Source organism: Gouania willdenowi, chromosome 15 (genome assembly GCF_900634775.1).
Source record: "Gouania willdenowi chromosome 15, fGouWil2.1, whole genome shotgun sequence".
Lineage (NCBI taxonomy): Eukaryota > Metazoa > Chordata > Actinopteri > Blenniiformes > Gobiesocidae > Gouania > Gouania willdenowi.
Window position 1 is genome coordinate 7,996,721 of NC_041058.1, and position 26,973 is coordinate 8,023,693.

General features: G+C 36.7%; 2 protein-coding genes across 4 annotated transcripts in view; both read left to right on the plus strand.

Annotated features, from left to right (window-relative positions):
- Positions 1–9,237, plus strand: part of LOC114476744 (transmembrane protein 26-like) — a 32,063-nt gene extending 22,826 nt beyond the window's left edge. For all 3 annotated transcript variants that reach the window (XM_028468613.1, XM_028468611.1, XM_028468612.1), the window contains 3 exons: positions 3,616–3,824; positions 5,880–5,959; positions 7,860–9,237. In XM_028468613.1, the coding sequence (XP_028324414.1) occupies positions 3,616–3,824; positions 5,880–5,959; positions 7,860–8,155 (585 nt within the window). In that variant the 3' untranslated portion in view covers positions 8,156–9,237. The remainder of the gene's footprint in view (positions 1–3,615; positions 3,825–5,879; positions 5,960–7,859) is intronic.
- Positions 9,238–12,450: 3,213 nt separating this feature from the next.
- On the plus strand, positions 12,451–25,302 carry perp (p53 apoptosis effector related to pmp22). The gene is made up of 3 exons (XM_028469171.1): positions 12,451–12,778; positions 21,478–21,615; positions 24,074–25,302. Exons 1-3 carry the CDS (start codon positions 12,574–12,576, stop codon positions 24,283–24,285), a joined length of 555 nt encoding a protein of 184 aa, XP_028324972.1. The 5' UTR covers positions 12,451–12,573; the 3' UTR covers positions 24,286–25,302.
- Positions 25,303–26,973: the final 1,671 nt, after the last annotated feature.

The following is a 26,973-nucleotide window of genomic DNA, read 5'->3' on the forward strand; positions in this document are numbered from 1 at the left end:
GATCAGGGATCAAAGCAATCAGTAGACGCCTCTGAGGAAAACTGGCAGTTGACAGTCAAAACATGTCAAGAGATCAAAATAAATTTCCTGAAAAAAGTTGTCTGAAGAAAAGAAAACCTTAACATATGAAGCAGTTTGTTGATCTAGGTAAATTAAATGCATTTTTTCTTTGATCACTAGAACAACGTAGAGCAGTAGGTACGATAAAGTCGTAGGTCTCATTATTTATCATTACTCAAAGTGGGATTATATATCATGCGACAAGATATCGCAAAAATCACAAGACGTGTCATTGAGGGTATAATGGTATCGCAGATTTGAAAAAAAATCGGGATTGTTATAGTTTATTTTATTTTTTGTTTATATTCCTACTGAGCATGGTTATTTTTTATCTATATATTCTACAAAGTGTGGAAGTGGGATATACAGTAGGTTGGAGCTCCGTTCATCCGTTTGTGCATCCGTCCGAGTTAAAGGGAACAGCTTTTCTCAGAAACCTTTAAGATATACGATAACCAAATTCAGTGTGTGGCTTCAGGGTATCAATACCTTGATGGAGTTCGAAAATGAGAAGTGTGCAATATTTTTTTCAGGAGTTATTGCCCTTTTTCCGTTTTTTTTACTCTGTTCGAGGTATCTTCAAAGGGGACAGCTTTTCTTAGAGATCGTTTAAGATAGGATAAACAAATTCGGTGTGTGGCTTCAGGGTATCAATACCTTGATGGAGTTTGAAAATGAGAGGTGCGCAAATATTTCTTCCGGAGTTATTGCCCTTGTGCCGTTTTTTTACGCTGTTCGAGGTATCGTCAAAGGGGACAGCTTTTCTTAGAAACCGTTTAAGACAGTTAGTAATTTTATATTCTGATGTGATCATATTTTCTTATGTATACATTTGCGACATTTAGGAAGACTTTATCAGTTTTAATGACAACCAATCTAGCGGGGGATATTGATGACTGTCTTCTTGTTCCAACTGCAATTTATATTTAATCTTTTTCCCTTTCCAAAAATAGAATGTACTGTATGTATCTCAACATAAACTCAGTCACCTCTATTAATTATCTGCTTTCATGATAACTGATGTCGTCAATCTTCAAAGACAAAATTCCTCCATAATGCACTCAGCAAAATACTGAAATAGCTTTATATTTGTTCATTTTATTCAATATGATAGCAGAGAGCAATAGCATAATATACCAAGTATGGGTTATTATTTTTTTCACTGGAATTAGGCGTTGGATAAATAATTGATGCATCGGGATTTTTAAGTAGTTGTCAATAATTGATGCATGCATTTCCAACAATCAATTATTTAAATGGTGAATGACATGACAAACTGTAGAAAGCACTGAAGTTGCTGCTGATTTATTTTACAACATATAATAAACCATATATATATATATATATATATATATATATATATATATATATATATATATATATAAATATATTAGGGCCACATTAAAATAAAATTAAATATCTGGGCACTACGACATTAAAGTCGCAATATTTCAGGAATAAAGTTGTCATTTTATGAGGATAAAGTCGTATCTTAATAACATCAAAATTTTATAAAATTAAGATTACAAGATTAAACTTGTAATATTTCTAGGATAGAGTCATAATTCTATGAGAATAAAGCCGTATCTTAAAAGATATTCTCGATATATAACGACTTTAATCTCGTCGTGCTCGGATTTGTTTTTATTTTAGCGTAGCCCTAATACGCTAGAACAACCCTTTTTTTGTTTAGTTTTTGTTTATTGTACATGTTACAGACAAAGATGCTGCAAGTTAGCACTTTACCATGATGCAGTTCTAACCAGACAGTTTACAGATATAATAATAAATATCTTCTGCTGGTTCAATAAAAGGAAAATACTGTGTCTTAATGCTATGTTTTTTTTTGTTTTTGTTTAAAAAAAAACAACAATTCATCAGTGGTCACGGTGAGAAATCCTGTGAAAATGTGCATCGCGAACAAGCGAGATTTTCCTTATTTACGTCACTTCCGCTTTTTTAGGCCTCGGAATTTGTGAGACAATTGGTGACAAAAATTCTTGGTTTATAATAACAGTGCACTAATTATATCTGTTTATGAACAGCGCTGAAGTCAGAGCAAAACTTACACGTTTCAGATCCGTGGTGATATTTCTCATTAAACTTTTAATGGAAACAATTGTAAAGCAATGAAATCACACAATAGCGTCTACGTTGTTCAGGGAAATAATGGCGCCGATTAAACAAAAGATAGACATCATTAAAATGGTTTATACAGACAGTAAAAGCTCCACCACACCCATTAGCTGTGAGCCAAGGAAAGTGACACACCCTAAAGCTCTGAAAGCGTGTCCGGGCATTTTATATACTTCACTTACAACAATAATGTCTATGTTATATAATGCAATGATGTCACTATAGTAACGTATGTTGTTAAATCCCCAACTGAGAGAAATAAAGGAGAAAATATAAACATATGCTGGGATGGGTTTCATGACATCAAACTGGAAAAATGTTTCAAAACAAGTAAGCAATGAACATTTAGGACACGCATAGGCAACTGGCGGCCCGTGGGCCACATGCGGCCGTCGGTCTAATTTTGTGCGGCCCCCGAAACGAAATTGTAATCAATGAAGTTGGAAGTTAACACACAAAACAATAGAAACACAGAAAACGACAGCGACAGAAAAAGATTTTAAAAAACACATACAAAATTACAACCAAGACACACTTAACAAGCACCTAAACACACAAAATTACTACAAATACCACAACAACATATACAAAAGGACTTCTAAGACACACAAAATGCCAACGAAATTACGCAAAATGACAATAACAATAACAATAACACAAAAATATAAGAAAAACATACAATGACTCAAAAAATACAACAAAAATTTGCCATATTAACGAGAAAATCTATAAAATAGATTAAGAAACACACAAAATGTCTAAAAATGTAAAGAAAATGACAACAAAAGTACACAAAAACACAGCAAGAACACAAAAAATCACTCTGTAAACCCACAGAACAAAAAAACAAGCAAAACGACAACAGAAACACACAAAAATTACTTCCCCCACCCCAAAAAAAAGCTAAATTACAGCACAAATACACAATATGACTCTAATAAGCATACATTTTACAGGAAAAATACACAAAAGAAGAACAGAAATAAATCCACAAAAGGCAACAAAAAACTTACACAGAAAAACACACAAATACTATTTGTTCTTCCCTGTGTTAATGCTCAGATGGGTCATTATGCTGAATGCTGACATTAATCTTGATAATGTGGTAATCACAGTTTTGTGACCCCCGCTGTGATAGAAGCTGCCCGTTTTTGTTTTAGGATATCTAAACATGTTTTTATTATTTAACTTTCACATTGTTTTGTTTTCTGACAATGATGATAATTTGACAGAAATGTATAAGCTGTATATTCTGACTGTGAAGTCATAGATTTCAGGTGTAAAATGCTTCATTAATCAAACCAAAAGTGTTTATCTTACAGAAGTCGTGAAGTGACAAATTGTGAACAAATCTTGAATTGTTTCCTGGGATGATGATCAGACCATGTCAGTAAAAACCCAATCTCTCCTTTCCCCCAGATTATTGAACAGGCCTTTTCAACTGTCTGCTCTAATGAGTGGATCCTGGCTCTCCATCAGATCCTGCTCATCCTCCTCATTGTGGGGAAGTGGCTCCTGCCTCTGGGCGGTGGCGTCACTAAAGACGAGCTGTCGCAGCTGCTTCTGATTTTCGTGGGCACCGCCGCAGACATCCTCGAGTTCACCAACGAGACGCTGTCGGATGTCCAGTGGGTGTCTGATCAGTGTCGCTGTTTAAATATGGAAATGTGCTAGGTTATCAATTAAAGTTTGGGATGGTGTTAATAATTTTCTTTTATAGGTTTATTCAAACTTTAAGGTATGTTTTGATGTATTTCGCAATAATATTCAATTTAATAGGAATGCTAATGCAAGATGTTACCTCTTAGCGCAAAAACAAGAAGTAAAATCTATAGCCTTTTTGTACAGAAGGAGTTTGCATGTTCTCACCAAGCATTTTATATTGTTTCCCCATGGTATTTAGTTGTTGGGCAGGATAAGCAGGTTGGAAATGGATGGATGCCCTTAAGGTTACATACTTTCCGACTTGACAGATGTTTAGCAAGAATAGTTGATTGTATATCAACAATAAAACATTTTAAAACCTGATTGGGAGCTTGTTTAGGAACTTTTAATTTGAAACAATATTTATACTAAAAACTCTATATGCTGCTGCTTTCTCATAAGTTAAGGCAAAAGTGCCAAATCCAAGGACCGTGGGCCAAATCTGGCCCTTTAGAGCATCCAATTGGGCCTGCAGGAGAAAGTGAAAATGACACAGAAAACATGAAGTATTGTGTAAATTACCAACTAATTCAGTTGTAGATATCTCAGCTTCTCCAAATACATATATTCAATGAAACTCCACAATATTAGTTATTGTTAATTCTAACTTGTTGTAAGAACAGTTTTTTTTTTTTTTTTTTTTTTAATCAAAATCTTGAAATTTTACTGAAATTATTTGGAAGAATTTCACAAAATTAGGTACAAAATTGGTCACAAAATGAAGAAAATTGATTGAACCGGTAATTGTCACCTATTGCTTGGACGTGTCTGTGCCTTACATACTTCATATTAAGGATCGACCAATCATCCAAAATTCTGCATCCTTTTTTTTCCACCAATAAATACGTTTATTTTAAAATCTACTCTTTTGGCTCTTATACAGCCTGAATTCAACAGTCTTAGTTTAATGTCTTTATCATAGATCAGTACACAAAAACAAAAACTGTGTATTGTATTCTGTTTAGTTTCAGGTCTGTTATTCTAAATTTTGACACCAACATTTCAATTTTTACAAAAAAATTAATAATGTTTAGAAATATCGTGTATTGGTTTCCTTAATTACTAATAATGGGTATCGGTAAAAACCTATATCGGTCTATCCTTACGCTATATAACATTTATAAGTGGAAGTACAAACTAGGGCAGATTAATGCTGAAATTGTTCATTTTTTTTCTGCCTGTAATCGAATCCATATTTGGCCCCTGAACTAAAATGAGACTGTGACACCCCTGGGGTAGTTAAGGAGTTAAAACAGGGTTTTCTATATACTACATACATGTTCACATTTTGTCATAGGAAATGTGTTTACATTTGTCAATATAATAGTCATAAACGGAGTCCTTCTTTGCCACGTGTCAAACTCATGGCCCGGGGGCCCAATGTGGCCCTTTGGAGCATTCAAATCGGCCCCCAGGAATAAGTAAAAATGACAGAAAAAACATGTAAATGAAACTATACAGTATTCGCAGGAGATCACAGTTTTCCTGCATGATCGCAGTCATTTTTAATGTTTAACGGTTGAAAAATTAGATAAAAATTCTTACACAATCCTTCAATTTTCCTCAAATCGTCACATAATATTTCCCTTAATTAAATAGAAATTGATCACTGTGACAAGCTTGTTGACCGGAAGGGTTTGTTTAGAGACTCCAGCACATGGATAGATTTATCAGCAACAGTCCCTCCCATGAATTACATCCCACACACAACCCTTCCCTACCACGCTGACCACCCACCACAATCACAAAGTCTAGGAAAAGTGAGGATCCCGTTAGGACGGACATCTATTACTTATTGCTTGGATATTGTCTGTTTCTTACATATTCTGTATTTTATGTCGCAAACCAGAACACAATAATTTTGAACTTACTAATTTTCCCGCTTAAAATCAGTGGCACACTTGAAATCAAACTGCTCCTTATTCGGCCCCTGAACTAAAAAAGAGTTTGACACCCCTGTTCCATGTGGTTTTTTTTAGGGAGAACAGTCCTCAGCTGGTCTACATTATCTTGGCCGTATGGACGTGGAGCATGTTGCAGTTTCCCTTCCATCTGGCTGGTCAGTGCTATTTGTGTCTTGCAAAAACAAACCTTGAAATGCATGGAAATGTTTCCTCGGTATAGTAGCCGTTGAGTTCATACAATGTCTGCAGTGTGAGGCAGTGTAAACAACATGCATGGCTTGACAAAATAAGAATCTATGCTGGTGCAGTAGGTCAACTGTGAAGTACAAACTGAACGGCCTGTTTTTTGTCTGCACTGCACAGATTATTAACCCAACAGTCTGTTTTTTTACTTCCGCTGCCTTTAAACAAACTTGTTCACAAACATGGAGATGTTTTTTTATTTGGGACAAAAACTCCAGAAACAAGTCTGCGAAAACAAACAATGACTGAGTTTCATTAGGGAAAAGTTCCAGTAATCTGAATTATTCATACAGCGAGTTTCTGATTTATAAATGAATACTGATAATCGTGCCGTTGTATGTGTCTTTACCATCAGAATGCATTTAGAACACTTACCCTGAATGTGCACCGTCAGCGTGCACAGTGTGTCTTTAAAGAGCAGGGGAGGGCGAGGCTGTGTTTCTGAATCCTTTGTTAACATTTCGAAGTGTTGACGCACAGATACAACATGTTTGCATGCCTTGCTGATGGCATCACATGGTGACGTTCACACTCATCAACAATACAGATTAATTGTAGTTAAAGCTGCTATCCTCGATATTTTTTTATTTGATAAAATCGTGGTGTATGCCTCGTAGATTAATGAATTTACTCCATTATTTACTCCAGAAAAAAAACAGAAAAAGGTTGAAATTAGTTCGTTTTCATCTCCACCTTAAACACGCGTTGCATTCTGGGATGTGGAGTTTCGTGAATGGATGGATAGAAGTGTTTTTACTTCATTCTTTATTGTGATTTCTTGTAGGTGTCAGTGATTCACTCGACACTAATGCTGCGTTCACACCGGACGCGTCACAAATTTTAGAGACGCAGGCACCGCGTGAAAGCTTCCGCAGGATCGAAAAACGTTTCCTCCATATTCGCCTTATATGCGCGTCTGAAGCGAATATAAAAGCGCCGCCAACCAGACTCCCTTTCTTTTCACCATCAACGATGGAGGATCCCAGGGAAAATGATGCTCTTTACCGTCTGTGGAAGCTGAAGTGCCGTCAAAACGCCAAGTCCAAAGAGCACGGCTTTTGTGTCTGTGCGTCACATAAAACATTCGCTGGAGTTCAAAATTTTCAACTCAAGTGAATGACGAATGTCACGGAAAATTGGGAGCGTGCATGCTGCGGCCAAGGCTCTTGCTGGGCGGATCCAACCGCGCCGCCCAACAGGAGACGAATTCACCTCTTAGCGCGTATATTCCATTTGTATGCAATCGTAATCTGGTCGCGCAAACATTTTGTGACAGTGTGAACACAACATAAGGGTATAAGAAAAAATTGATTCAGCGATTTATCTCGATATTTCACCACGCAATTATTGTATCAATCCAAAAGAATTCCAAATAAATTTTTTTAATCATGTTTTTTAGCGAAAAAAATAAAATAGTAACGTATTTGCGCAACATATGCATAGCACGTAAACACCCAGTCAGTAGGTGAACCACATCTAGTTCTGTGAATGTAAATGATTATAAACCGTAGGGTTGGATACAACACAATTTTATTCAAATAAAAACACTCCACATCCCACAATGCAATGCGCAAGAGATGAAGACTAACTTTCAAGCAATAATTTCAACCTTTCTCCGTTCTTTCTGGAGTAAACAATGTTTGATTCAATGAGGCATACACTATGATTTTATCAAATAGAAAAAGATTATTGTGTGTAGCAGCTTCAAGTATTCACACTGTGTTTATGTCGTCAATGCTCAACATTTTATGTCAACCAGAGGATCAAACTAACTGTACCCTGTGTTTTTATCCTTCATTCTCATTTGAACAGTGGTGAACTCTAAGCGGGACAAAAAGGATGATCAGGAACTTGAGGAGGTCACCTTGCTGAGCAAACACAGCACCGACATATGGAGCATCGTGGAGGCCCTGTTCATCCACGACGGGCCTTTTCTGGTGGTCCGGCTCACGGTCATGACGTACTTTGACGTCTTCCATCAAATGCTGGTTTTCTTTTCCATCAAGAACTTCCTGGTGGTTATTTTGAACTTATACAGGTTGTTTATTATATGCCACGACTTCAGGCTCTCCAGGCGCAGCAGCAAAAGGGAAATATCTGAGCTTTGAGTAGAGAAAGAGGACTGGAGATGAAAATAAACAAGTCTCCAAGTTTGTGTCTTCATGAACTCTGTAAGATAATTACTATAACAGGAAAATGTATGTTCCAGATCCAGTGAGGTTAATTTGTCTTATTTTGAACAGTACGTTAAAGCCACATCGCGGACTTTGTGACCTAAAGGCTTGACGCATATGAGTTATTTTATTCCTCAGGCCAATATACAGCGCTTGACAGTGTCAATGCTCCGAGCGGGGCTTCCCTCTTGAAATACTGCCCATGTCAGTTTAGAGAAGATGGACCGGACCGAACAGTTCACTCAGAATGTAGGCTTATTCAAGAAGTTAACCGCTTTAATTTTGCCCCGATAATTTGAGGAAGTGTAGCACAGCCCTCTGCTGCAGCCGTCCCACTGTAGCGGGGGGGAATAGGAAGGGGCTGCTGCCGTGTCTCTACAGACAACGAAGGAGGAGGAGTTGTCGCTTGAAGTCGCTTAAAAAGTTCAAATTTTTCAACTTTGAGCGACGAGGTCACGCTTGACCTGGTCACTCAAATCACGCAAGTCACGTCGCTTGAGGGGAGATAACTTGAGGTTGCGTCATTTACATTGATTTGAATGTAATCTAATTACTTCAGTCACTTCAGTCGCATTCGGTGTGAAGGCACCTTCAGGCATTTCCTACTGACATAGAACTAACTTTACTTTTCTTTAATAGTGAGTTGATGATCTCTCTTCAACCAACAAGTCAACTACTGTCTACATACACAATCATAAGACAAGGGAGGCTGGCCCGACTGACTGTTTGTTGATTTTTGCGACAGTGCTGCGGCGCTTAGCCACTAGGGGCTCTTGACGTGAAAGTTAAAGGTCTAGCACCCCTTGTGGCCAAAAGTAACACTGTGTTGCTTTAAATTGAGGTTCATTTTATTCAGACAAGGTTTTTCAGGAAATGTTTTTAAAATTTCCTTGTCCGAATAAGCTAAACCTCAATTTAACATATTGTTCAAAATGAAGACAAAATGAATCTCGCTGGAGCTATTACATGGAAGTCAAGTGGAACTTCAAAGGAACCATCAAAGGGGATCAGCAGAACTCCTTCGACGAAGACTGGCAGTTGACAGTTGAAACATGTCGGGAGATAAAATTTCCTGAAAAACCTTGTCTGAATAAACAAAACCTCAACCTAACATAAATGTACTTCCAGTTAAACACCAAGTCTCCTCACTTGCCCTGAAACTAACTTTAAAGTGTATGGTTTTGTTGTGACAAACGAAGCAGAGCAGAAAAGACCTGGGGGGGTCAAAGAAAACTCATCTTGACTTAATCTTCTGTGAACCACATTACTTAACCTTGGCGGCTTGACACAGTGCATTATGGTTGGTCTCTAAAGACACACTCTGCTCTGTCAGTGCTGCACTTACCATAACCGAAAGGGAAAGGCGGGAGTTTGGCAGCTTTTAAACAATGTTGACTGGCAGATAGGGAGCGAGAGCAGCAAGAACAGGAAGGATGGAAATGGGAGAGATGTAATAGATGACAATGACTGGAAGTGTTGACAGAAGCTGGGATAGAGAAGGGGAATTTTCCTGTCTCGACTCAGCCCGGGAAGCTTCAACTGATAAAAGAAATACCCTCGTATCTCGTAGAAAACCAGTCTTACAGGCTGGTATCACTCTTTTCCAACAGCGTGGAACTTCTTTTTTTTTAATGTGTACAACAGGCCTTTGAAAAAAGCACTGCTTGTTATCACAGACTCCCTAACGCAGGGGTGTCAAACTCTTTTTAGCTCAGAGGCCAAATACAGATCTCAAGAGAGCCACAGATTTTAAACGGGAAAATTAGATTTCAACATTATTGTGCCCTTGTTTGCACTTGTACGTATACATAAAATACAAAATGTATAAGAAACCAACAATATCCAAGCAAGAAGTGATATATATCAGTCCCAACAGGGTCTTCACTTTAAATTTCCGAGATTTGTGACCAATTTCTACTTAATTAAGGAAAATGTTACATAATAATTTGAGGAAAACTAAAAAAAAAATTCAACAGTTTGATATTTAAAATGACTGAAATCATGTGAATTAAGCACCTGGAAAACTGTGTGTTTCATTGACACAATGATTCATGTTTTCTCTGCTATTTTCAATTTCTCCTCCAGACCGAATTAGATGCACCAAAGGGCCAGATTTGGCCCCCGGTCCTTGAGTTTGATACATGTGCCCTAACGCAAACTATTTCGATATAAGTCTTCTGTGTAATCGTTGCATGGCCCTGGTGCTAAGGGAGCTACAATCTGTTTTTATTTAGTGTGAGTGGATATATATTTCAACCTCACACATAATAATCTTAATCTGTGATTGTAATTCTTATATATATATATATATATATATAAGAATTACAATCACAGATTAAGATTATTATGTAACTCAGGGGTGTTGCGCTCATTTTCATTCAGGGGCCAAACACAGACCACCATGATCTCCAATGGGCCACAGATTATAGGGAGCATAACATTTTTGCATTTGCACTTCCACATGTAAATAATCAATACAGTACGTAAGGCACCTTCAATATTCAAGTTTATGAGAAATCCCAGGATTTTTTCAAAAGAAGAATTAAGAGTTCCTTCCACAATTTCTGATTAAAATTGACTGCAGTCAGTGATAAAAGCACAGGAAAATTGTGATCCCCTTCAAATAATTAAATCTGTGTACCGGTGTTTGGAAGCACTGAGATTTGAACACTTTTTTTTTTTAATTTAAAATATTTTTACATTTTTTTAAAAATTTTTCTTAATGAATTTAGGTATTTTTATAATTGAAAAATAAAGACAAATCTAACTCCATAGAATTCGCTTTGGATTTTGAAGAAAACACTTTTTTGACACTAGGAGGCCACCTCGTGGTAGGACTTGTTAGTGCACAAAATGTTTTATTTCCAATGTATCCCATTTTACCCCTAAGCTAACTTTTGCTCAATAAATACCACTTGTTTATTTTTCCCCCCTACATTTTGCCTCTTTCTGTTCCACATTTTTGCCCTTTTTGACTATTTTTTTGCCCATTTAAGCTACCCTTTGCCATTTCATACCACCTGGTTCCTCTTTATTTGCCCACTTTTTGGCCACTCTTGACTGCTTTTGGCCCATTTTAGTCACTTTTCACTCTTTCTTTGCCACCTTTTTGCCATTTTTGGCCACAAAAATCATTTTGTGTATTATTGTTGTGTTTTTCTTGTTGCTTGATGTAGTTTTTGGAACAATTTGTGTACTTATGTGTGTTTTGGAAGTCGTCTTGTGTATATTTGTTGTCATTCAAAGAGTTTCCTTTCATTTTCTTGTCATTTTGTATATTTTTGGTTGTAATTTAGCATATTTTCTTGCATCTTTTTTTTTTTTTTAACTTTTTTGTTTGTTTTTGGGGTCATTTTGCCACCGGGCAATTGATTGCAATTTTTTGGGTTTCAAATATTGTTTGCATTTAAAACACCTTGTATTTGATTTTTTTTTTTTTTTTTTTCTTCAAGTGATTTTAAAAAAATCAAATACTAACTATTTGCTTATGAATAATTGTATTTTCCTTTAATTTAAAAGGTTTCTTTTTGAAAGAAACAATGAAGAGAAGTATTTTTTAATTGAGCATAATGATGGAATGAATAAGCATTAACAGACATTTTAAACAATCCCATTTTATAAACAGGTGGAAAAAAGAGTATTTAGTGACTCCTGAATTGATTTTTTTTTTTTTTTTTTTTACTGCAGTTTGTATCATTTCTGGTCATCTCCTGCCTTTATTATTATTATTATTATTATTATTATTATTATTATTATTATTATTATTATTATTAATAACTACAAATAAACATAAAACTTCACATTTGTAATGTTTTCATTGGTTAATTTTCCAAACTCTCTCTCTCTCAAGTAGTGCCATTGCGTACCCATAGGGGTACACGTACCCCCAGTTGAAGAACCACTGCTATTATTGACACTAGGAGGCCATCTCGTGGAAGGATTTCTTAGTGCGCAAAATGTTTTAATTTCTTTTTTTCCAATTTATTTATTTATTCATCTGTTTATTTAGCTTTTCTTTAGTTTGTCGTGAACCTAAAGATAAAATCCCAACTTTCCAACACACGTGTTGATCCAAAGAGAAGTCGTGGTTGTGTGGCGGTTGGAAGTCTGAGTGAAACCCGACACAGGTCGTTAGCGAGACAAGCCCAGCCCTTCAGTGTCCCAAACCAAACCAGGTTGACGGCTGTGTTTCAGTGTGGGTGGGGCTGAGGCTTATTATCTGCTCTCCAACCTCCACCCGCGCACTCTCGCTCTGCGTAAAAGCGCACAGGACAGGACAGGACAGGACAGGACAGGGACTCCTCCACACTCAGACTCCTGCTTCTCCCGGTGAACACCCTCTGCTCTCAGCCATGTTCCGCTGTGGGATCGCCTACCCTCGGTGCAGGTGGATCCTGCCCTTGCTGCTGCTCTTCGCCATTATTTTTGATATTATCGCCATTGCGGCGCAGTCCGGATGGGTGGAGGACGAGGACGCCAAGTCTCACTACGCCAGTATGTGGAAGCAGTGCCGAGGCAGGAATGAAAACTGGGACTGCAAGACTCTCATGGACAACTGTAAGTCCAACACACAATCACAATCTACACCTTTTAAGATGTGTGCGTTAAAGCCAACATGGACACATGGAAACCTGAGAACTGAACCTGTGATCAGCTCAGGCGGGAGGGGGAGGATGTCAGACTTTGGCCTCCTCTACTGGGAACTATCCTTTATCTCCCACAGCCTGAACAAGTGGATCAGAAAACAGATTATAAACAAGCTGGGAAAGTATCCTGTAATACAACACAACCAAATAAACTAAGTCCAAACTAATCCTTACTAACAGCTAAAACACCAGGACATGTTAGCTACAATTTGACACATGACTCTGTTAAAATAACTTTCAAATACTCTACTCTGTATGTGTCAAACTCAAGGCCCGGGGGCCAAAATCCGGCCCTTTAAAGGATCCATTTTGGCCTGCAGGAGAAAGTAAAAATGACAGAAAACATGAACTTTTGTTTGAACTACCTAATAACCCAGTTCTGGATATCTCAAATTCAGCAACTTCACAATATTTCTAGTGGCTTGTATATTGCATGAATGCAGTCATTTTTAATTGCAAAGTGTGGAAAGAACTCTCATTTTTTTTCACACAAATTTTGCAATTACCCACAAACGATTGCACAAAATTCCACAAATATTAGTAACGGAATCTATAGTTTTTGAAGTGAATTGAACTGATATTAAAAACTGGGGTGCAATAATGTTTAAGTTATTTTTCCTCACCTAAAATTTATGAACCACTTGAGGTCAAACTGGTCCATAAACTAAAATGAGTCTCACACCTCTGCTTTATTCATTTGACGATCGATTAATCGCGATTTAATTATTGACGATTATGAGTCGATTTTTAAATTTCCAAAGATCAATTATTTCCATTTTCTAAATTGTAATACACAAAACAGGCGCATCCTCTTAATTTGGATATATGAAGTTCACTATACAATAGTGAAGATGCTGTGAGGTGTTATAATTTAAGATTTTTTTTTTTTCTCCCAGGAGATTTGCTTTGATCTCCTAACATGTTTTGACTGTCATCTGCCAAAGCATGTCAGGAGATCAAAGTAAATTCAACTCTTTTGAAAGGTTTTCGCTTTAAATATGACTCGATGTCAGATACATGTTCGCAAAATCTTAGGCTGTGTTCGAAATGAAACTCAATGAGTATATATATATATATATATATACATATATATATATATTAGTACTGTCCACTATGTACTATTAGGATGATGAGCGTTCTCACTGAAATATACTTCCAAGTTTCCCAAAATGCATTTCAAACCTACAATGATAAAAACCTTGTTCACACTGAGGCTAAATATCTCTGTTGATTCTCCACCTTTTAAAGTTCTGAAAACATTTTAAGCGAGAAAGTGACCAAGTAGAATATCAACATGTGCTCATTTGATCCATAAAACTCACATATTCACACTTCATTCCGACATCTTGAAGGTTTTTGTAGACCCTTCATCGTGCTACTGACAAAACTCTCGGTTAACTTCAAAACAAGAGCCCTGTTTACAAAAGCGTTAGAAAACTAATGGAAGACAAGAAGAGATACTTTTGTTTTGAAAAGTCAGATTTTTATCTTGTAGCCGGTCCCAGGATGATTTTACATTCCCTTCGCCTCGCAATGCATCATGGGGCGACTGAGTATGACTAGTGTGCCCACCGTGCATACTCCTAGTCTTGATATAGTATACATCCAGTTATTTCTAGCTTACTCAATCTTTTCATAAATACATTACGTACTTATTTTGACTAGGGATAGACCGATATGGATTTTTTTAGGGCTGGTACCGATTTTTTTTTTACCCATCAGCTTTAGCCGATGACCGATACGGACCGCCAATTTTCTTGAGCCGATACTACTTTTGCTCCCTCAATTTACATCAACAAGTCTGATTTATTTATTTATTTATTTATTTAAAAAACAACATTTATTGAATTTAACAAAGGTGAGGTAGAACGACGACAAGTAAAAAATATTTAACAAATATTAAAAACAGGTGATGTAGAACAAGAACAAGTAAAAACTATTTCTGCTCTCTGTAAATAATGCGGATCGGCGAACGCAGCAGCCCACAGCCGATGCCGATACACGTAGAAAACGCAAAAATCGGCCGATATTATCGGTCTGTTACTAATGTTGACGTCAAAATTAGTATGAGTAGTACATTACTAGTATGCCATTTCTAACACAGCCTTAGTTTTGTTTGTATCATTTTCCCTGTTGTGTGATGTTACCGATGATACTCGTGGGTTCTGTAGGTTATTGTATCTGCAGAGTCGTTCAAGCTGTAAGAGAGAAGCTTTGTTCTCTGACGTTCCCTTTGCTCACACAGCGTCAATAAGAATCCACGACAGAGCTTTAGTGGTAGTTTTCTAAGCAGGTTGTGTGCAACAGTGATGTGGTTATTTATAGACAGTTTATCAGTGGGTGCAGAGGTCCAATCAAAGGCATGTACAGTATAGTACTGACGGTTACAAACAGCCGTCTGTTGTGTTTCCTCCTCAGATTGTGTTGTTCCTCACACACAGACAAAGGTTGTTTTGTTCAGTCTGTGAGAACGTTTTTTGGACTCTTTCACTCAACTCACTGACATCATCCTTTCCTTAATTCAAGCAAGTTATTTTTTTTAAATATTTGTTGAGGTTTTGTTTATTCAGACAAGGTTTTTCAGGATATTTTATCTTTGGACATATTTCGCTTGTCAACTGCAGTTGACAGTCGAAACTAGGGCTGAACGATTTTGGAAAATAATCTAATTGCGATTTTTTTTTTTCCTCAATATTGCGATTGCGATTTAATATGCAATTATGTTTTCAATGAACACATGCAATAAATCAATCTGTTTCATAATAAACAAATTCAGATTTATTTAAACTTTAAATAAATATAAAATATGTATTTTAAAGCACAGATTACATCAATAAAGCAAACAAATCTGTGGTCTTCAACGTATCTAACTAACTTTACATTACATGAAACATGTAAACATGTGGACTGCACTTCTTAAACACTTTCTGAACTTAACAGGACAGTACAAGACAGGACAAGAAGAAAAACATTTAAATAAATCGCAGCCTTTTCAGTCAAGCTCTTTGTGTTGTTTTTTTTTATGTTTTTTTTGTCTGAAGTTGTTTTTTTTTTTTTTTTTGGCTGCTGTTCTGGCCGGGGTCTCCTCCAGTCGAAACAATAGAGCTGAGCTGCCAAAAGACTTCTGCTTAGCTGCTGAGGATGTTTCTGCACTGTTAGGAATGTTTGGGGGGTGGGTATGAATACTTAAAGTGTCTCAAACTCACCAATCATCAGCTTTATTGAAAGAGATGGACTTGTTGAGTTTCATCAGAAATCACGAAGAAAGTCCATCAATTGAAGAAGTAGAAGATGTGAGCCTTTGATTTTCACTTTGACATTTAATTTCCATCAGCCTTAAATATCATATTTTAAACAGCAGATACTGTAGGGCTGGACGATATGTACCAAAATTCATATCGCAATATTTTTTCCTCAAAATGGAGATAAACGATATAAATCGCAATCATTTTTTTCAAATAAAGTCTTACCACCAGAAAGACAATTCAGGGTTCAATTCACTGATGCAAAATGCCACACAGGCTAAAATAACATCACAGTGCTTTAAGAATGGTAAATAAAAAAAAATTACTTGTGCATGGGTAACTAGCGGCCCCAAAAGTAAATATTCAAAATGGCAGCATAAAAGAAATACACAAAAATCACAAATTAGCAGAGAAATGCACAAAAAGACAACACAAATACTTAAGTCCACAAAATACACAAAAAACTCACAAAAACATACAAATAAATGGAGAGATACACAAAAGAACAACAAAAATACACAAAAAGACACATAGGGAGGCATAAAATACAATGGGACAGCGAAAATCCAAGAAAAATATACACACCAAAAAATATACAAAACAACTCAGAAAGATATCCAAAATTGCCAAAAAAAATACACAAAAGAACAATAAAAATACATAGGACAACAAAATACACAAAAGGAGGGAAAAAATACACAATGGTATTAGGACGTTTATTAACAAACAGCTGCACAATGTGTGCCACTTTTGGCTTCTTCTCCTGTAAGGGACAGCACATGTGAGTGAGTTCTGTAGTGTGGCTTGTGTTGTAATAAAATAAAAATACATTTATGCAGGCGATATTGTAATTTTCTATAATGCCAAAAAAGAAAACTAGATATATCGCCCAGCTGAACTGTTGGTTAGCTACAGTTATCGGTCCCTCCGGGATTTTACGGGCATTTTTTGTGATTGTCGCATGCTGAAATGCATGATTTCATTTTTCCATAAGTTGCAGTAAAAAGTTGCAATTTTTTTTCAGCCCTAAAACGTACTTTACTCACTATTAAGTTCATTGTTTCTACCAATTATAAATACATATTAACCAGACATGTCCGAGAAAAAAATATGCAAGCTTTCTTTTTTGGTTTATATACTGAGCTTTCCCTGAATGCAAAAGGTGCAACAGTTTTTAATCAAAATGATCATCAGAAGTGCAAGTCAGCAAACAATATTGAACTTAAAGAATCGTAAAGAGCATAACATGAAACTGTCATGAAGACATATTTCTTTAGGCATAACAAAAAAAACGTATACATGTCTATGGGGCAAAGCCCATAGTACATCCCCTGCTACTTCCGTAGTAACTACAAGTGCTAAAATGCTAAAAAATAACAGTCAAGCTGTGTTTTAGCTGCTGACTCAGCAGAGCGCTCATTAGAATCCTTTCAGGGGAAAGTGCTGGAGTGGAAACAAAGCCTTTTTTTCTCTGGAAGTTTGGTGAAGATTATGCTTGATTTCCAAAGGTTCAGAGAACTCCATAAGAGTTGCACAGCAGACACATTATCAGGGGTCAAAGATTCACAAAGAGAATGTGGGAGAGTTTGGTGCATACTTGTTAAATTCCTGAACATTCAGTGAGAAAAGCTGCAGTTATTTGGTTCGGGGATAAAGTGGGAGAGAGGAGAAATCTGGGACAGAAATGCATTGGATTGCTGTTTGTTTCTGACTGATGGAATTATTTATGTATCTATGATGTGTCTGGGTGTGGCCGACATGCCGGTGTGTGCCATTCCTGACACACCTTGGTTTAGTCCTTAAGTCAGCAGTCCTCCGTCTGCTTTGCAAGAAACACGTGGTGCACGAAGTGTCCAGGCAACATGTGGTCGATTCCATAAACTCAGCTAAAGAAGTTCATGGTGCTAAATTTCTGAAGGTATGCTAACATCACTGTTACATATGATTGCACATTTTTATTTACTTTTAGTAGGGCGGTCACAGTTTCATTTATTCAGATCACTTTTTTTTAGAAAATGTGCACATATGGACACATCAAAGCGATCAGCAGACACCACTGGAGAAGACTCGCAGTTGACAGTCGAAATATGTCAGGAGATCAAAGTAAATTTCCTGAAAAAAGGTTTTCTGAAAAAATGAAACCATAACATATTATTCAAAAAGAAGACTAAATAAACTTGCTGGAATTATTACACGGAAGATAAGGACACGTCAAAGCTATCAGCAGACGCCTCTGAAGAAGACTGGCAGTTGATAGTCGAAACATGTCAGGAGAGCAAAGTCAATTTCCTGAAAAAAAAGTTGTTATAATCACTTACCGACTTGTCCCAACTTTCCACGCAACAAGACTAATTTTGATTGGATGCCTTCCATTTTTAACATTATAGTTAATTTTTTTTATTAGTTCACAAATATATCAATGTATTTTGATAGTTTTTGTTCACATGGAATTTTAAAAGAATTGTCATATTCGCGTTGTTGTCACTTAAAATAATGTAGTCGACAAAAACCTTTCATCAACAAAATTAACACTAGCTAGAATTCTTTCATCCATACTTGTACGAGTAATTCCAGCAAGTTCTTTTTTTTTTATTAAATCAATATGTTATGGTTTCATTTATTCAGATAACTTTTTTCAAGAAATGTACTCATACGGACACATCAAAGCGATCAGCAGACACCACTGAAGAAGACTGGCAGTTAAGAGTTGAAATATGTCAGGAGATCAAAGTAAATTTCCTAAAAAAAAAAAAGGTTGTCTGCATAATTGAAACCTTAACTTATTATTCAATAAGAAGACTAAATCAACTTGCTGGAATTATTACACGGAAGTCAAGGACACATCAAAGTCGCCTCTGAAGAAGACTGGCAGTTAACAGTCGAAATATGTCAGGAGATCAAAGTAAATTTCTTGTAAAAAGTTGTCTGAATAAGTAAATTTTAACATATTGAGTCTTGTAGTAATCGGGGGCAACAAGGAAATCTTTTTAACTTTTTTTCTTCACAAAAATGTGTCACTTTTACTTGAATACAAATGAGTTTCTCTCTTTCAATCACTGTAACATTTTTCTACACTCCTTTACCTGCAAAAAGTGTGTGAAGTGGAGTTTTCACACACTTCACACACGGTAACAGTTATTGAGCTAAAAGATGGAACCAGTCGGACTCGTCTCGTGTGTTCACGCAGGAGGGAAAGGCCTCCAGCTGAGGCACGTTATGTTCTGCTGTGAATAATTCAGGGTGTGGACTCACTGGTCTGGTATCAGTGAAATGGGTGTAGCAGTGTGTGTTAGACAGACAAACAAAGGGCCAGACTTTTATTTTATTGTGTGAGAAATTGTTAGAGCTCTATTTTTCTGCTGTTGCCCAATAAATCATGATTATTGTATTAGGAATTCACTGTCCCTCATAGTTCTTTTTTTTTTTTTCTTCGCACAGCTTCTTCATGTGTCTAGTTTTAAGTCTTGTAGCCACTTTTGAAAGATGATGCATACTTTGTGTACTGACATGTTGTAGCAATTAGCTTGTGAACATCAAAGCCACATAAATGAAAGGGTTGCTCAGGGTGGGGCAGCTGTGTAGCAACAGTAAGTTCAGCAATGAGCTCAGTAGGATGAGTAAATAAACATGTGAGGTAAGGTAACACTTTGGTGTGAGAAGTGAAAAAGACGATTTACGGCAGGGGTGTCAAAGTCATTTTAGTTCAGGGACCAAATTCTGACCAGGCGGGAAAATGAGCAATTTCAACATTACTGTAAATTATGTGTAAAATATGTAATATGTTTGTGTGGTTGGGTGATCAGAGATCTCTACAATGGAAATAGTTGGTAATTTACACAATAATTCATGTTTTCTTCATCATTGTTCCTTTTCCTGCAGGCCCCACATTGGATGCTTTAAAGGGCCGGATTTGGCCCACGGGCCTTGAGTTTAACACGTGATTTACAGAGTCATTTACTTGTAGTATTTTGTTTTGGCCCAGGAAGGAAAAAAATTACAAAATTTCACTCCGAGTTAGGGCTGCACAATTAATCAAATTTTAAACGTGATCACAATTTTTAATGCCACGATTGATTGTCTGCAATATTTACATTTAAAATATGGGGGCTCTGCACTCTGTAATAATGTATTTCATTAACCTTTGGTACATTTTAAATTCTTGGATTAATTTTTTATTTTTCATATAATTCTTATTTAAAGCTTCATTTTCCACTGTAAATTGTACCTATATTGTTTGTTTAAAAGTAGTGTAAATAAAAACACAGATGATTTTTTTCTTCCCCATAACATGATAAATAATTGTGATTATAATATTGATCAAAATAATTATGGTCATCATTTTTGCCATAATCATGTAGCCCTACTTGGAGCATAAATGATCTTTTTCATAAACTCGTCTTTTGAATTTTGCAATACAAAATCAGCTGAGTGGGAGGGAAGAAGAGTTTGGAATGAGGATGTTTGTTTTTAGCACCTGGGAACGGTAGCGAGCTACAAATTGTGGACCACTACTACTACTACTACTACTGGAATATCAAATCCTTTTGTGAAGAAGCTACACTAGTTTAGTGAATAAAACTGTTCCTCTGCCAAGTGAAACTTACACTGATATAATCATTAAACACAGGACATGATGTTAAATTGTCTCAGATATGAAGGATATACATTTTGTGATGCATCATCAGTAGTGTTCCTTTGAATCAGGGGGTGTTTTGGCTTTTTTAACACTAGACGCCCTCATCAAAGGTGGCCAGCTACAGGGTGGTCAAGCCTGAGCTCTGAATGTAACAGAATTAGGGCTGGGCGATATATATATCTATTTTGGCGATATAGAAAATTACAATATCGATATATATAGGTGATCTATACGTATATATTTATAGCTAATTTTGTATTAAAATACTTGTTTTTGGAGTTGCTGCTTTCTCTACTTCTCAGAACAGCATAAAAAGCACAGTTGGATGGATTGCTGATCGTGTCCTAACCCAGATCTACCACTTAACAAGCTACAGGACAGGACTCACTCACACGTGCTGTCCCTTATAGGAGAACAAGCCAAAAGTAGCACATATTGTGCAGCTGTTTGTTTATAAATGTGCATGTGTGGCATTTTGTATCAACAAATTTAACCCTGAATTGTCTTTCTAGTAAGACTTTAAGTTAAAATTATTGAGATTTATATCGTATATCGCCATTTTGAGAAAAAATATTGAGATATGAGTTTTGGTCCATATCGCCCAGCCCTAAACCGAATTATAACTTGTTTTACGTTGTTTCCACCTTCAGGTATCATCATCCGAGCGGTATCTTAACAACCATCATCATTATAATGTTATTGATTTTTATGTGTTGGTTTTGATTTCAGCCTGGGCCCAGGCAGTGGCTGCGTTAATGATCATTGGCCTCCTTTTCCTCATCGTCGCCTTCATCGTGTCGATTATAGCCATGTGCTCCATCTCCATCCCACTGCTGCTCTTCACTGCTGCCCTCCTGATCCTCGTTGGTAAGACACAGATACACAAAGAATGCAAACACAACATATCAGATAGTATAGCACAGTTTAAAGTATTAGGGAAATAAGCCAAGGAGGAAAAAAAACAACCAGACGAATAATCTCTATTATAGAGTAGATCAACTTTAGCTGAGAGCATTCTGCCTCTGGTGAATAACTTTGTACTTTCACGGAATGTGTTCAGACTCGCACAAGGAAACACAGCTTCTAGGGAATAAATCTGTTGACTGCTTGAGACAATAACATTTTTTCAGATAAAGAAAACGTAGGCCTCATGGATCGACAAATTTAAGATCATTAGCTCGGGGAAAAAAACAAGATGTAAAAGGTTTGAATTGTCACTCGAAAGTTTGTTTCCATCTCCACTGTAAACAACAAAATTATGATCTATTGCTAAATGTATCTGTATTAATAATATAATTTCAAAAAGTAGGAACAATTAGCTTAAACTAACTAATGGGCATGATAAATCGTGAATGTGGTTAAATTGGCAAAAAAAAAGCATGAAATATGGTGAAAAGAGGTTCCAAGTGACAATAATGGGTCAACATTAGGTGGAAAAAGTGGTGGAGAGGTTTTATAAGTGCCGAAAATGTCTTGAAAGTGGAAAAAATGTGAAGAAAAGGCATTGAAATTTGATGGAGAAGTGGAAGAAATGGGAGTAATGTAGCAAATATGCATTAAAAGGTGCAAAAATATGCAAGTAAAAGGGATAAAATAGGTTAAAATACAGTAAGTTTAGTGTAGTTGTAGAAGAAAGAGCAAAAATGGGCTCAAATTGTTAGCGTTGAGGTTAACCCCTGCTGTAGACGAATACATAGAAGTGTATTTACTTCATTCTTATGTTGATTTCTTTATCTGAATAAAATAAAAATAATAATATTGTCTCCATTAACTTTTAAGCAAAGCTTCTCCAACCTAACGATTTAACTTGTATTGTTTAATGAACATTTTAATACAGCTTTAATCCTTAAACAGACATAATGTACGTCTTTCATATTAAACAAGTTGTTCTCACAAAGGATGTTAAATCAAATTTCTAAAAAAAAAAAAAGACAAAGGAAATGACTGCAGCAGTTGGACAAAACATGAATAATATTATTACAGTTTGTATTAATATATATGGATATTATTTCATTAATTACATACAAATACATTTCTCAACCTACTTAAAATAGTAATTGAATAGAAAGGATGAAAAGAAACTAGTGTAGAAATGAAACTAGATTTCCTAGAAGATGAATGAGTGAAATGTAAACCCTGGCTTTACATTAAAATATATTATTAATCTGCGGAGTGAAGAGGACGTGGACCAGCCCAGTATGTTAAGTGAAGACAAACAAAGGACGAGGGAAAGCAGTGAAAGTAAAACATTAGTGGGAGAATGGTTGCAGTAAGTGACCGACGGAGCAGAATAAAGGGAGCTGCATGTTTTCCTGGTTGGTTCAGGGTTGCTGTGGCAACGGCTGGTTGGATCTGTTTATGGGATTGACTCACCTCACACACAGCCTGAGAATGTGGGACAGTCACACAGTGAAACTGCATGATTCACACATAACGCGGTGTCTGATTTGAATGTTGGGATTTTTTTTTTTCTGTATATATAATTTAGAGCACAGCTGGAGCTGACGTCTGAAGAAAAAAAAATTATATTCCACATGAGCTCAACTCAAACTGATCTCAGATACTGGTGTGTGTGTGTGTGTGTGTGTTGTCATTGTGAGACACTCCTGTGAAACCACATTCTGCTGACACACACACACACACACACACACACACACAGACAGAGCTGTCTGTTTGCACTGGTGCTTACACGAGTGTTGTCATCCTGCTTTGTGAGATCATTTCTGTGAGGATGGAATAACAATAACACTGGATTATAATCTGGTTTTGACTCGACCTCTCTCTATGTTTGACCCCTAGTGGTTTTCATTACAGTTTTCCTCAAATTCATTTGAAAAAAATACAATTCTTAATATAATGTACATAATATACAAATATTTCAAGTGCCATAAAACACAGTGACTGTACAAAGTATATATCTACCTCAGGTGTCCAGTATAAGTAGTATAACTTTTGAGACTTTAGGTTGGTTCTTCTTCTGTTACGCAATTCTTCTTCACAATGTAAATGGTGCAGTGCCACTGCACCCAGCAGGTCATGTATGGTACTGCAGCAACATTAAACAGCGCGTCCGTGCAATTTTTTGGCATCATTATTATTAATTTTGTTACTAATCATTGTCGTATTATTGTATATGTTACACATATTGTGTAGAATCTCAAACTCCGCCTGTGTTTCCAACCTGCAATCTGCGGCCCACTTGAGGTCAAACGGGTCCGAATTTAGCCCCTGAACTAAAATGAGTTTGACATCCCTGCTTTTAAGTGAATCTGGTCATGTTCTTAAATGCCCGTTTTCACTCATAACTCATGTCATCTCTCTGCAGCGGTGCTCCAGGTCATCGCTCTGATCATCTACCCTGTTAAATTCAACGAGATGATCTTCGAGGGCCACTATTACTACACATGGGCCTACGGCTTTGGCTGGGGGGCCACCATCATCTGCATCGGCTGTGCCATCCTCTTCTGCTGCCTGCCGCGCTACGAGGATGAGCTGCGGGACGATGCCAAGGTCAAATACCTCTACACCTCCTCCTAAAGATGTCCGTCATAACCCCCCCCCACCCCTCTCAGTCACAGTACAGACACTTCTTCTTCTTCCCCTCACTCTCAGCTGGCTCCACATGCCGCACCGTCTTATCAAAGATAACATACTGGTTCTGCTGGAAGGAGACTGTGACTGGACTTTGCATCTGCATTAATGTTTTTATGTACAGAGCCTTCTTTTAGAATAAGTGAAAAAAAAATAGAATATTTTTTTTTTTTTTTATCATACAGTAATTTCATACATAATCCTTCTTTCTTATCAAAAGATCACCCAAGTGCCCTTAAACAGAGATTGGCTCATTCAGTATGAATCTCATACTTTATGAATTTATCTCTGAAAATCTCCTAACATGAACAATGAATGCTTAACATTTTTGCACAGGATTTTGAATAAATCGCTCCCGATAGTTGTCCTGTGTGCTTTACCCCTTTTCTTTAGAACATATGTGTCAAACTAAGTGCCCGGGGGCTAAATCTGGCCCTGTAAAGCTCCTAATCTGTAAAAAAAAAAAATGAAAGGGAAATCATTAATCATTGTGTAAATGAAACTCAGCAATATTTGCAGGGGCTCACAGTTTTCCCGGTGCTTAAATCTCATGATTGCAGTCATTTTTAAAATGTTAAACAATGTTACAAAATCCTTCAGTTTTCTTCAAATGATGACACATTTCCCTTAATTAAATAGAAATTGCTCACAAAATCTAAGAAATTTAAAGTGCTGATCCTATTGGGATTGATATTTATCACTTGGATATAATCGGTTTCTTCCATGTTTTGTATTTTATGTATACATACAAGTGCAAACTAGGGTACAATAATGTTGAAATCATTCGTTTTCCCGCATAAAATTTGTTGCCCACTTGAGATAAAACTGCTCTTTATTTGAACTGTTTTTGACGAAATGTGTCAAACTTAAGGCCCGGGGGCCAAATCTGGCCCTTTAAAGCTCCCAATTCGGCCCGCAGGAGAAAGTTTAAAAAAAAAAAAAAAATGACAGGGAAAACAGGAGTGTGTAAACTCAGTACCTCCAAATACACACATTTAATGAAACTCCACAATATGTCACATTATGGTGTTTATTTTTTATCTGAAATTGTTGAAACAACTCTCCTTTTTTTCATAATTTACCCAGATAAAATAAAAAAGACTCATAATCAAGGAAATGTAAAGTAAATATTCTGCATGGACTGATATGTGAAACTTGTTACTTCATTTTAAGGTCCTTACATACTTTCTATATCATTTATAGGAGGAAGTGCAAATTAAGGCACATTCATGTGGAAATTGCTGAGTTTCCTCCTTATCAGCCTGTCTGTGTTTCGGCCCCTGAACTAAAATGAGTTTGACACTTCGGCTTTAGATGCTTGAATGTAATGTCTGTAGTCAAGCTTTTTTAGGAAAGTCTCTTTCTGCTGATAATCTAGACCAAAGGGGTTTAACCGGGAGCTTTCCCTGTTGTTCTTGGATGAATGTTGTGAATACTTTAAATATTGTACTGGAGGGTGTGGTTTGGTGTGTGTGTGTTACTGTTTTTGCAGCAAATGATAACTTTTGTAGGTATTGGACTTTGACTGAGATGGTTCAAACTTTTGCTTTACCAGCCAGGCTCCACTTTGATGTCATGATATTTAATCTGGGTGTTCAATAGTCTTCTGATAGACTGTACTGTACATGTATTTTTAATGCCTTTAATAATTCCCATGATGTCGTGTTGGTAGCCTTGTGCCTTAACCTCTCGGTGCTGGGTTTGTGAATCACGTCACAAACTGGTTCATCTGGTTTTAAGAACGCATGCAGACCAAAATCATTCCCCAACGAGACCGAGTTTTATAATCATTGACAAAGATTGAATAGGAGCAACTGTTCATAATAAGTGTGTTAATGGTTTAACGTTAACAAATGACTAATGTTTTGGGGATAGTTTTACTCGTTTTTCAAGTTGTAAGGTGCAGAAAATTGCTACAAAATTCCTTTTTGGCTTGTAGCTTTTTTTTTTTTCTCGTCAACTCTGGGCGTGAACCCTTTTCAAATAATCATCTGTCAACTGTCTGAGTCCAATGTGTTCTGGGAAATGTCTCCGTCAGAATCACCCAGCTATTTATCTGCTGTAGAATGAACTATATTTTTTGGTATTGTCTGAATTTTTATGCAATAAAATTCCATTTCTAAGTTTTGTCGTTCTCTATACTTTTTATTTGAATGTCTGAGGTGTGAGCAAATTAATCGACAACTTATTGCTCCGATTTAACACTTTTTATGGTAGGATTGTTGATGCATGTTGGTGAGCTACTCACAAACATTATCATTGATAAACATATCAAAGGAGGAGCTGCAGTCACTCGTTGATTCGAAGTGTCAGTGAATGTTTCTTGGTTCTATTCCCACTTCAAAAATCTGTTTTCAGAAGTAAAGTTTAAAAGTGCAGTCTGCAACTCTTATAAAAGTGACTTTTTGTTATATTTGCTAAAGCTGTCACTATGTAAGGACATAGTGACAGCCTTTGGCAGGTTGCCAGAATGCACTGCGACCGAGCAAAAATAACCAATCAGAGCCAGGATTGTGTTTGATGGACTATCTGACAGCTGTTGCTCACAGGCCCCGCCCCTTTCCCAGCTCTGAAGCACAGTCTTTTTTACAGTGTATGGTCTGGAGGAGTAGAAGATGGAATTGGTGACTTTTC